Source organism: Ranitomeya variabilis, chromosome 3 (assembly GCF_051348905.1).
Source record: "Ranitomeya variabilis isolate aRanVar5 chromosome 3, aRanVar5.hap1, whole genome shotgun sequence".
NCBI lineage: Eukaryota > Metazoa > Chordata > Amphibia > Anura > Dendrobatidae > Ranitomeya > Ranitomeya variabilis.
This window is the reverse complement of record NC_135234.1, coordinates 424,375,742-424,388,631: the sequence shown is the minus strand read 5'-3', so window position 1 is coordinate 424,388,631 and position 12,890 is coordinate 424,375,742. Positions and strand designations below refer to the sequence as shown.

At 42.8% G+C, this 12,890-nt stretch overlaps 1 protein-coding gene across 5 annotated transcripts in view; it reads left to right on the top strand.

The window, feature by feature from the left end:
• The window catches only part of ASL (argininosuccinate lyase), a 70,580-nt gene extending 60,781 nt beyond the window's left edge, over positions 1–9,799 (top strand). For all 5 annotated transcript variants that reach the window (XM_077296376.1, XM_077296381.1, XM_077296380.1 and 2 more), the window contains 3 exons: positions 1,285–1,365; positions 2,568–2,674; positions 9,282–9,799. In XM_077296376.1, the coding sequence (XP_077152491.1) occupies positions 1,285–1,365; positions 2,568–2,674; positions 9,282–9,429 (336 nt within the window). In that variant the 3' untranslated portion in view covers positions 9,430–9,799. The remainder of the gene's footprint in view (positions 1–1,284; positions 1,366–2,567; positions 2,675–9,281) is intronic.
• Positions 9,800–12,890: the final 3,091 nt, after the last annotated feature.

Here is a 12,890-nt window from a genome sequence, read left to right as displayed (position 1 = left end):
ACTTTTGCATTTTGAGGTAGTCTATTGTGGATTTTGACTTTTGTTTAGGATCGTTATCCATTTGTAGAAGCCATCATCTTTACAACTTCAGCTTGTTACAGATGGTGTTATGTTCGCATCAAGAATTTGTTGAAATTTAATTGAATCCATTCTGCCCTCTACCCGTGAAATGTTCCTCATGCCATTGGCTGCAACACAGCCCCAAAGCATGAATGATCCACCCCCATGCTTAATTGTTGGTGAGATGTTCTGTTTCTGAAATTCTGTACTTTTTTTTTTATGTTGAGGATGCACGAGAGGTTTTCTTCTGATGACTCTTCCATGAAGGCCATATTTGTACAGGTGTCTCTGAACAGTAGAACAATGTACCACAACTCGAGTCTGCTAAATCTTTCTGAAGGTCTTTTGCGTTCAAGAGGGTGTTCTGATTTGCCTCTCTAGCAATCATGCTAGCAGCTTTCACGGAAAATTTTCTTGGTCTTCCAGGCCTTATCTTGGCCTCCACTGTTACTGTTAACTGCCATTTCTTTACTACATTTTAAATTGAGGAAAGGGCAACTTGAAAAAGCTGTGCTATCTTCTTATACCCTTCTCCTGCTTTGTGGGCAGGAGTGCTAGGCAGCTGCTGAGAAGAACCCATGGCTGCTGTTTTTTTGGCACAAGGTTAGAGGAGGCTGGGTTTTTATAAAGCTAGGAAATTTGCATCACCTGGCCTTTAATAACAATGATAGTGAACAAGCCATAACCCTAACAGGCTAACTAAGGTCTGAAACCTTGAAACCTTGGTCAAAATTATCTGAGCACACAAATCTCCAAGGATGCCCGGACGTTTGCATCAGCCCATTTTCCTTTTTGTAATTTTTAAAAGTTAAAAAACAGAATTTTTTTTTTGCCTAAAATATAAAGGAAATATGTCATCTTTAACTTTAGGCCTTTTTAGAGATCATTTCATCTTCAACTTGTTTAACTGTTCACAATAACAGTAATTTTGACCAGATGTGCTCAAATTTTTACAATCATTGTATATGTCCATAAATAGGTGCTATCTACCGTGATCTCAGTTATAGATCTTCCCTACGATATGATGAAAGCCAAACTCCAGATTCATGAAGCATATAGAGACTCATTGACGCCTTCAGCAATATTTTTAGATTTTGTGCAGGACTGAACGTAACACATTTCATAGCTGTATTTTCTGGTAGCGCTTCGTGTATGGATTTCTGCAGTAAATTACAAGCTATATGGAATAGCACATACTGAGATGTTTGGAATTTTGTATTCTAGATTAACAAAGAGGCAATGGAGAAAGCGCTGAGTCCAGATATGTTGGCCACGGACATTGCTTATTATTTAGTCAGGAAAGGGGTAAGTGGTGCCCGATCTACATAAGGGTTGTGTATTGTACATGCTATATATAACCAGTCCCAGGAATGCCAACAAGGATTGCTGGCTATCAGTGGCAGTCCAATACATCTAGATGGATCTAGAAAAAACATCCAGATAAAACAGACGTTTTCCAGGGTTAATACCATGATGAATCTGCAGCACATATGGCTATTAAAATGCTGTAGATTTGCAGTGGAAATATGTAAACTAAAAAGAGTGACCTTATCCTGAGGAATTACCTTATTTTTCGGACTATAAGACGTATCTAGGTTTTAGAGGAACAAAATAGTGAAAAAAAAAAAATTAAGCAAAAAATGTGGTCATGACGCACTGTTATGGGGGGTCTACTGCTGAATGTCCCCCAATTCTGTAATAATGTCCCCATCCTGGGCCCCCAATCCGTATATATATGTCCCCATCCTGGTATATTTGTCCCCCATCATGGGCCCATCCTGGTATATATGCCTCCCATTATGCCTCTTTTTTTTTTTTTACACAAAAAACAATTTCTACTCATCTACCATTCGCTCCCTTGGCGCACGTCGTCTTCTTCTGATACCGGCAACTGACTTTGGCGTGCAAGCGATGAGCAGGGCATTACGTCACTACCATGTGCCCCCAGTCACAGGCACACTGAGGGCAGGAGCAGTGAATATTGATTTCCTCATTAAAGGGAAATTAATATTCCCTGCTCCCCATGACCATTATCCCGCCGACCTCTCAACGCCAGCATTAGGGATAGTAAAAATCTTGACCATCATTTACTATCACTGATCTTGGAGCCAAGTGGTGGTTGCGGGATTATGGGAGTGGGGAGCAGTGAATATTCATTTCCCTTTAATGGAGAAATGAATATTAGCAGCTCCTGCTGCCACCAGCTTTCCTGCAACGGTGATCCTGCTCCTACCTCCTGTGACCCCATTCCACCGCCACGGCCGCCATCCCTCGCACAGCAAGCCAGGTGCATTCAGACTATAAGACACCCCCCCATTTTCCTACCAAATATTTTGGGGAAAAAAAGCGTATCTTATAGTTCGAAAAATACGGTAGCTGATTTATTGTCATACAATGTGATATTTACCAGCAGCAAATGTTTGGGGTAGTGCAGTGACTGGAGGAAAATCATTACCCCAGCCTAAAGTAGTAATGGTTTCCTGTGACTGGATGTTTTTGTATTATAGATGCCCTTCAGGCAAGCACATGGAATCTCTGGAAAGGTTGTTCAGCTAGCGGAAACCAAGGGCCTCACGATCAATAAACTGTCACTGGAGGATTTGAAGAGTATCAGGTATGAGACTGGTGACAGTATGTTTAGCTTTGCACCTATTTCATAAACCACAGGCTAATTCTGACACTCCCTCAAGGTTCAAGGTCCTTCTGCCATCATTAGATGGAGAGTGGTGTAGAATTTCGGTTGATCACTGGCAGTAAAGGCTTTAAATTGGTTGCCCTGGGCTTAGATCTGGATGTCCTACCTTGGCTCTTATTGAAGTGAATAGGAGCTGAGCTGTAGTTCCCAAGAATGGTCTCTAGACTGTGTTTGGAGCTGATCTGATATTGATGACCTATCCTATATATTGATGACCTATCTGAAGGTAGGTCTTCAATATATAAGGCCTGTATTACCCCTTCTTAGGGCTATGTCCACACTCTACCAATTTGTATTGCTCAAATGCATCTAAAAGGAAAAATGATATAAAAAATCCCACAGTCATATTATTGGTCTGGGACAACACATGTGTGTTGTATACACACAGATCCGTCACTTAGCTCCAAACAACATGAGGACAAAATATGAGGAACCGGAGCATGATTGTATAAAAGGAGTACTTTATTATAACAAAAAATAATTAATTAAAAAACAGTAATAACATTTCGAGGTGTGTAGTAAATACCATGATAAACACATGGGAAGGCACCCACCCCTCTAATATCCCCTATAAATAATCTCAAGGGGAGACCCCTGTCATATCATACAGCCTGGCTAGGTGACCAATCCAGTATAAGTCACAAAGTGCAAGAAGTAAAATATAGTAAAGTTGAACGGGTCCGCTTACCAGGATACAAGAGGGGAGAGTAGAGGAGCAGGGTCCCGCCAAAGTGCCGCTCCCGACACGTGTTTCGCGGCCAAGAAATGCCGCTTTCTCAAGGAAGTGCGGTAGTACCCAAAAGGACCTATCTTTAAACCAGCTGACCTGCGTCACATGTCCAAAATGGACCAATAATCGCGGCACCGGCGGCGCATGCGCACGGTGACGGACGGGTCCACCATGGGGGCAGGGCGCAAGACCGAGCGCGAGAGCGCCGGGAATAATCCCGGAACGCTCGCACAGGGCACTGAGGCGCCCGCCCACATGGGGGAGCCGCCCACCAACCGGGCGATGCGCACGGCCACTAGAAGGTGACAGCTAGAGGTCCGGACCAAAAAATGTATAATTGTAGCTTCCATGTATTTAGAGGGGGGGTGGATAGGAGTGGGAAAGAGGTGCAGTAATGTCTGTATAGACATTAACGGGGACACATAAAAACGTGCCGCACAGCACATGGTGAAGTATATAATAATAAATGCACCAAATACATCGCAATGATACTCAAACAGAGTGATAATTATATCAAATTTACAGTAGCGATATAAATATTTAATCAGCATTCTCAAGGTGGCTATATTGCATCTATGTCCCGTAAGAAGAGAAAAAGGTCACATATCTACACTGAATGGTATAAAAATTGCTATAAGACATCAGTAAACATCATTAGTTGTATATCCATTAAGTGACATAATCATATCTATAATAAATAGTAATGAAATGTCCAATAAATAGCACATATGATCAAATAATCTTGTGTTCCCACAGATGTCCACATCCCGCCACGACAGGGAGCTCCAGAGCAACGAGTCCAAACCGACGAAAGAGACCAACGGCGAAAAGAAAGATCCAAAGGTAAGAGAAGTAGTTAATACTGCAAAAACGAAACAAACATAACAACAATTAAAATACAAAATAAAAACAAAGAACAATGGCGAGATAATGAAGGGACCCAGTTATATAACACATTATTAAAGGTATGGAGCAAAGCTCAAGGACTCATTGAGCCCTTTAGGAGTCACACAATCCAAAAGGACAATCCATTTTGTCTCGATCTGAGCGAGACGTTTTTTGTTGTCCCCGCCTCTCACGCCCAAATGGAGCGCATCGATCCCCCGAACAGATAATAATTTTGAGTTGCAATTATGATGCAGCCAAAAATGTCGGGGGAGTGTTTTTAGTTCTGTCTCAGTGGGCACCGTCCTGGCCGCGTCAATGTCCCGCACATGCTCACGTACCCGGATCCTAAGTTCACGTGTGGTAAGACCCACGTAGATCTTTGGACATGGGCAAGTAGCATAATAAATAACGTTGGTTGACCCACACGAGATCCGATGCCTTATCTCAAAGGTTTTCGAACCATCGCTAGATTTAAATTCTGAGCAGCGCAGGACATTGGCGCAGGCAAGACAGTGCCCACAAGAGATACACCCTGGGCGGGGGCCAACAGTACCAAAGGGGTTTTGTGGTACAGGGACATAATGACTCCTGACTAACATATCGCCAAGGTTCATACCCCTCCTTGGCGTCATAAGAGGGAAATCACCCAGGGAGACACGCAGGGAGGGCTCGGTCATGAGTACAGACCAGTGTTTTTTAAGGATTGAGCGCATGCTCTCCCACTCATGATTGAAGGTGGAGATGAATCGAATATGATCACCTCCACCTTCTGCACGACGTCGAGGGGCAGGGTGCAATAGATCATTCCTCTGAGTTCTACGAGCACGGTCATAACCTGCTTTAATGGATCTGCGGCTGTAGCCGCGATCTCTGAATCTTTGTTTTAAATCATCCGACCGTGCTTCAAATTTGATATCAGAAGAACAAATTCGCCGCATCCTGAGGAACTGTCCGACCGGGACGGCCCTCACAGTGGCTGAATGGTGAGCAGAGGTGGCATGTAGCAAAGAATTAACTGAAGTGGGCTTTCTGAATACGTCCGTCTGGATGCGCCGGTCAGAGTCAACCTCCAGACGGACATCCAGAAAGTCCACAACGGTCTCACTAAATGTATATGTGAGTCGTATATTTTGCCTATTATTATTTAAAGTGTCCATAAATTCCTCGAGCTGGTGGGCAGATCCCCCCCACATAAAAAGAATATCGTCGATATAGCGGTACCAGCACAGCACATGGGCAGCGGCGGGCGGGCCCCCGTCGCCAAATATCTCCCCATCCCAGGCGCCAAGGAAGAGGTTGGCGTACGAGGGCGCGCACGCCGCGCCCATGGCCGTGCCGCGCTTCTGTAGATAGAATCTGTCTTTAAAGACGAAAAAGTTGTGGGTGAGGATATACTCCACCAGCTCGAGGATAAGCTCACTGAGAGGACCGTCCAGGTCGGAGGACCCCAGGAAACGGCGAACAGCATTAAGTCCATGGGAGTGGTCAATGCACGTATATAACCCCTCGACGTCGGCAGTAACCAAAATTGTACCATGATCCACAAGGATGCCGTCGACCCTTGACAGGACGTCCGTAGTGTCTCTAATATATGATGGTAATGTCTCAACAAATGATTTAAGGTAAAAATCAACAAATTGGCATACCGGATCACAGATCCCATCAATGCCTGACACAATTGGACGTCCCGGGGGGTCAAGGGCATCCTTGTGGATCTTAGGTAGCAGGTAGAATGTGGGGACCCGGGGTGACTTGACAATGAGTCCGTCAAGTACCTGTTTGGTAATGATGTTAGCCTCAAAGGCTCCCACAAGTATATCCTGTAATGTCCGTGAGAAGGAGGCTAAAGGGCTGGAAGGAAGCTTGGTATAGGTGTTAGGGTCTTTGAGCTGACGGAAGACTTTCCGCTCATATTTAGCACACGGCCAGACCACCACATTCTAGCGATGGTTCGAAAACCTTTGAGATAAGGCATCGGATCTCGTGTGGGTCAACCAACGTTATTTATTATGCTACTTGCCCATGTCCAAAGATCTACGTGGGTCTTACCACACGTGAACTTAGGATCCGGGTACGTGAGCATGTGCGGGACATTGACGCGGCCAGGACGGTGCCCACTGAGACAGAACTAAAAACACTCCCCCGACATTTTTGGCTGCATCATAATTGCAACTCAAAATTATTATCTGTTCGGGGGATCGATGCGCTCCATTTGGGCGTGAGAGGCGGGGACAACAAAAAACGTCTCGCTCAGATCGAGACAAAATGGATTGTCCTTTTGGATTGTGTGACTCCTAAAGGGCTCAATGAGTCCTTGAGCTTTGCTCCATACCTTTAATAATGTGTTATATAACTGGGTCCCTTCATTATCTCGCCATTGTTCTTTGTTTTTATTTTGTATTTTAATTGTTGTTATGTTTGTTTCGTTTTTGCAGTATTAACTACTTCTCTTACCTTTGGATCTTTCTTTTCGCCGTTGGTCTCTTTCGTCGGTTTGGACTCGTTGCTCTGGAGCTCCCTGTCGTGGCGGGATGTGGACATCTGTGGGAACACAAGATTATTTGATCATATGTGCTATTGGACATTTCATTACTATTTATTATAGATATGATTATGTCACTTAATGGATATACAACTAATGATGTTTACTGATGTCTTATAGCAATTTTTATACCATTCAGTGTAGATATGTGACCTTTTTCTCTTCTTACGGGACATAGATGCAATCTAGCCACCTTGAGAATGCTGATTAAATATTTATATCGCTACTGTAAATTTGATATAATTATCACTCTGTTTGAGTATCATTGCGATGTATTTGGTGCATTTATTATTATATACTTCACCATGTGCTGTGCGGCACGTTTTTATGTGTCCCCGTTAATGTCTATACAGACATTACTGCACCTCTTTCCCACTCCTATCCACCCCCCCTCTAAATACATGGAAGCTACCATTATACATTTTTTGGTCCGGACCTCTAGCTGTCACCTTCTAGTGGCCGTGCGCATCGCCCGGTTGGTGGGCGGCTCCCCCATGTGGGCGGGCGCCTCAGTGCCCTGTGCGAGCGTTCCGGGATTATTCCCGGCGCTCTCGCGCTCGGTCTTGCGCCCTGCCCCCATGGTGGACCCGTCCGTCACCGTGCGCATGCGCCGCCGGTGCCGCGATTATTGGTCCATTTTGGACATGTGACGCAGGTCAGCTGGTTTAAAGATAGGTCCTTTTGGGTACTACCGCACTTCCTTGAGAAAGCGGCATTTCTTGGCCGCGAAACACGTGTCGGGAGCGGCACTTTGGCGGGACCCTGCTCCTCTACTCTCCCCTCTTGTATCCTGGTAAGCGGACTCGTTCAACTTTACTATATTTTACTTCTTGCACTTTGTGACTTATACTGGATTGGTCACCTAGCCAGGCTGTATGATATGACAGGGGTCTCCCCTTGAGATTATTTATAGGGGATATTAGAGGGGTGGGTGCCTTCCCATGTGTTTATCATGGTATTTACTACACACCTCGAAATGTTATTACTGTTTTTTAATTAATTATTTTTTGTTATAATAAAGTACTCCTTTTATACAATCATGCTCCGGTTCCTCATATTTTGTCCTAAAAGGAAAAATGTAGAAACTTTGTAAATCGTTTCCATTCATAATGTCCTACCATTTTTTGTCTAAAGCAACTATACAGACTAATTCATATCATATCATTCAGATACTGGGCTCTCGATTGGCTGTCACTAAAGAGCAGATAGGCAGGGGTGGTGCATAGGTTACTGCAGTGACCAGGGAGCACTTCAGCGTTACGAGCTCCCCAGATAGCCCAGCTCATGCTTTTATGTGGGCTGCTCCTTCTTATACCCTATTCAGGGGCATACCATAACTCCTCTACAGTTTTTCAGGGTTTCATCACACACATCAAAGCTTTGGATGATATAACATTAAAATGTAAGATACTCAATCCTCTAAAATAATAATTTAAGAGTTTTTCCCATCTTCATGGATGGATACTGTCGGATAGCGCTTATAAGAAAAAGCACTTTACAATTTAGGGTTTTTGCAGCGTTTTTTTTTTTCTGCAGGAAAAACTGATCTCTTGCAGGAAAGAAGCTGCAGAAAAATGCATGTTTTCTTAGTTTTTTTCTGGCGTTTTTTGCAGCGGTTTTGGCATGCTAGATTTGTCACTTGTGCCAGCTGATAAAGTTTAGTGTTGAAAAAAAAGTCCTATTCCATAGAATCATGTTCTGGCTCAAAAAACGCAGCAAAACATGATACCTGCGTTTTCGATGTTTTGCAAAGCACCAAATACTGATGACAAAAAAAAACAATGTGTGTGTGCATGAGATTTGCTGGTATTGTAAAATGCAGCTGAAAAGTAGCATAAAAAAAGCAACAAAAACGCCTAGTGTGAACTTAGCATTACTGCTTATTACAATTTGCAGTAATGTATCTGTTGTTTATAGCTCGTTGCCTAGGAGACCGACTACCGCTGCTGCCTAGCTTGTAAGCAATGCGCTGAAGCTGGTCGGATTAACAGGTAGCAGCATGCTCCATCAATCTCCTTGCCAGCTTCAAAAAGTTCTTACAAGCGCAATTGAAAAGAGCTTGCAGTAAGCACGGGGCATGTTCTGCTGCTGTTCTCCAAAGCAACAGGCTATAAACTAAAGAAAGGAGAATAATCCTTTATTGGTGCTAAATTGTAACACCACAGTCATATCAAAGTTAAAAAATTAGCACATACATGTGATTGTTTCATGATGAAATATGTGTGGAGTCTCAGCCTTGTTGAAAGACCCTACCCGCCTTATTGCAAGAGGTTGCAAGGTCATCGACAAAACAGCTTTGAATATCTTCCGTATTTCTTATATTACCATATAACTTTATTTTTATGTTCTGCCTCTGTTTTACGCAGTCCACTATTTGCCAGTGACGTGTCCAAATTGTGGAACTATACTAACAGCGTGGAACAGTACACTGCAGCAGGGGGCACGGCAAAGAGCTGTGTGGTCGCACAGGTCGAACAGATCAGAAACTGGATGAAAAGTCGAAAGGACCATTAATATGGTGAATTGTCTACATTCACATGTGAACATATCAGAAGACAATAGTCTAGACTCTCAGGTTATTAATTGTACAAAGAGTAATTACGTAATATAACATTATATATCAAACATGTTCTCTAGAGTAGAGGATCATAAGTATATCATGCCTGGAGAACAGAGAGAGTTTATATACAAATGTAACCAGGAGCTAATATTCAGTCCGTACGGTTTTTGATAATAACTCTAAACTAGAGAATTACTATGTTACACTGGTAACATTACATGTTGGATATCTGCACGGATTCCACAATGTTAGCTCAAATCTTTATATAGGATGTGCTTAATTTCTAAACAGTGAATTGAATTTATGAATTTAAAATAAATATTGAAAAATGAATTGTGTTCTATACTTTATTCAGTCCTCAACATGAAGCTTTTGTATCATGCCTTGTAAGGTGAATTAATAATTAACAAGAGGTGATGGGTATGGCTCTGTTAAAGGAAGAAATTTCCACAATGGTCACTGAAATAACTTGAAACTGACAAAAGTAATTTTCAATTTAAATTGACTGAATGTCAACTAATGAAAATCAGACGTTATATTTGAATTGTGGTTCAACAGAAAAAAACAACAAAAACAAATGAAAATAAACAAATAAATATTGGACACAACTGTTTATCACTTATCACTCTCCCATAATGACAGCTCTGTGCTGTGTTGTGTATAAATATGTGATTCTTCAGAGTTTGCTTTAGTCTGTGCCTGATGAAGAGACCTGAGTAGTCTCAAAAGCTTGCAATTTGTTACCATCTTTTCAGTTAGCCATTAAAAGGTATCTTTTAATACCACTGAAGACTCTCAATTCTAAATATTTTTCTAGCTACTGGCTAACACGGTACCAAGATGTACCGTATATCTTTCCTGTATAAACTTCTAATCAGTCTGGATATTTGAAGGGTGAAAAGTAGTCATTTTGCTGTTTGGTGTCATGGTGTGACCACAATGAACAAGGACCAAAGAAAGCTAAGAAAAGAGTTGTCTCAGGAAATGTGAAAGATACAGGTGCTTCTCACAAAATTAGAATATCATCAAGAAGTTAAACCCAAAAGTCATTATCTCAGTAAATTAGAATAATTAACAAAAAAACACCTGCAAAGGCTTCCTAAGCGTTTAAAAAGGTCCCTTAGTCTGTTTCAGTAGGCTCAACAATCATGGGGAAGACTGCTGACTTGTCAGATGTCCAGAAGCCAGTCATTGACACAGGGTAAGCCACAAAAGATCATTGATAAAGAAGCTGGCTGTTCAGAGTGCTGTATCCAAGCATATTAATGGAAAGTTGAGTGGAAGAAAAAAGTGTGGTAGAAAAAGGTGCAAAAGCAACCAGGATAACCGCAGCCTTGAAAGAATTGTTCAGAAAAGGCCATTCAAAAATTTGGGGAGATTCACAAGGAGTGGATTGCTGCTGGAGTCATTGCTTCAAGAGCCACTACACATAGACTGTTGTGAACTCTATTTTTGGGCTCCCTCTTGTGGTCACAAGTGGTACTGTGTGAGTGCTGTCTTTGGGCTCCCTCTGGTGGCTCTTTGTGTCTTTCTGCAGGTCTGTGGCTGGGATCAGCTGTCTCGTTATCTGGTAGTTGGTTTCCTATTTAGCTCACCTGGACTTTCAGTTGTTGCCTGCTGTCAATGTATTCAGTGCTATTTTGATCCCTTCTGACTACCTTCGTTATCTGTCTCTCCAAGAGAAGCTAAGTTTCTGTTTGTTTATTTTTTGATCATCAGTGTTCAATATGTTTCTTGGTTTATTATTGTTCCTTGTCCAGCTTGCTAGTATGTGATTCCCTTGCTTGCTGGTAGCTCTAGGGGGCTGAGTTTCTCCCCTCACACCGTTAGTTGGTGTGGGGGTTCTTGAATTCTCAGCGTGGATATTTTGTAGGGTTTTCTACTGACCGCACAGTTTCCTATCTGTCTTCTGCTATCTAGTAATAGCGGGCCTCATTTGCTGAATCTGTTTTCATTTCTACGTTTGTATTTTCCCCTTACCTCACCGTTATTATTTGTTGGGGGCTTCCTATATCTTTGGGGTTATTTCTCTGAGGCAAGTGAGGTCTTACTTTCTCTCTAGGGGTAGCTAGTTTCTCAGGCTGCGTCGAGACGTCCAGGATTTTAGGCACGTTCACCGGCTACCTTTAGTGTGTTTGGTTAGGATCAGATTTGCGGTCAGTCCAGTTACCACCTACCTAGAGCTTGTTCTATGTTCAGTAACTTACCTAGTCTGATCTGTGATCCTCAGCCACTAAGGATCATAACAGTACAGCAGGCCACAAAGTGTTTAATGCATCGCAGAAGTGGGATAAGAGAAGTCCTGAGCACAATTTTTTTTTTTTCCTCTCCCTTTGCTGCAGTCTGTCCAGCTTCTCTCATCCCCTTAATCTCTGGGTGGCTTTGAGTTCAGCTGCAGACATGGATTTTCAGAGTCTGACTTCTAGTGTGGATCATCTTGCTGCAAGGGTGCAAAGCATTCAGGATTTTGTTGTTCATAGTCCTATGTCAGAGCCAAAAATACCTATTCCTGAGTTGTTTTATGGAGATAGATCTAGGTTTCTGAATTTTAAGAATAATTGTAAATTATTTCTTTCTTTGAGACCTCGTTCCTCTGGTGATTCCGCTCAGCAAGTTAAAATTGTTACCTCCTTGTTACGTGGCAACCCTCAGGATTGGGCTTTCTCCCTGGCGCCAGGAGATCCTGCATTGCGGAATGTGGATGTGTTTTTTCTGGCGCTTGGATTGCTTTATGAGGAACCTAATCTTGAGAACCAGGCAGAAAAGGCTTTGCTGGCCCTCTTTCAGGGTCAGGATGAAGCAGAGGTGTATTGTCAAAGATTTAGGAAATGGTCGGTGCTTACTCAATGGAATGAGTGTGCCCTTGCTGCAAATTTCAGAGAAGGTCTTTCTGAAGCCATTAAGAATGTTATGGTGGGTTTCCCCACGCCTGCAAGTCTGAATGACTCAATGGCTTTGGCCATTCAGATTGATCGGCGTTTGCGGGAGCGCAAATCTGCGCACCATCTGGCGGTGTTTTCTGAACAGAGACCTGAGTCTATGCAATGTGACAGAATTCTGACCAGAATTGAGCGGCAAAATCATAGACGTCAAAATGGGTTGTGCTTTTACTGTGGGGATTCTACTCATGTTATCTCAGCATGCTCTAAGCGCTTAAAAAAAATCGCTACATCTGTCACCGTTGGTACTATACAGTCTAAATTCATTTTGTCTGTTACTTTAATTTGTTCTTTGTCATCCTACTCGGTTATGGCTTTTGTGGATTCAGGTGCTGCCCTGAATCTGATGGATTTGTCGTTTGCCAGGAGCTGTGGTTTTGTCCTGGAGCCTTTGGAATTCCCTATTCCACTGAGGGGAATTGATGCTACACCATCGGCTGAGAATAAGCCTCAGTATTGGACTCAAGTGACCATGT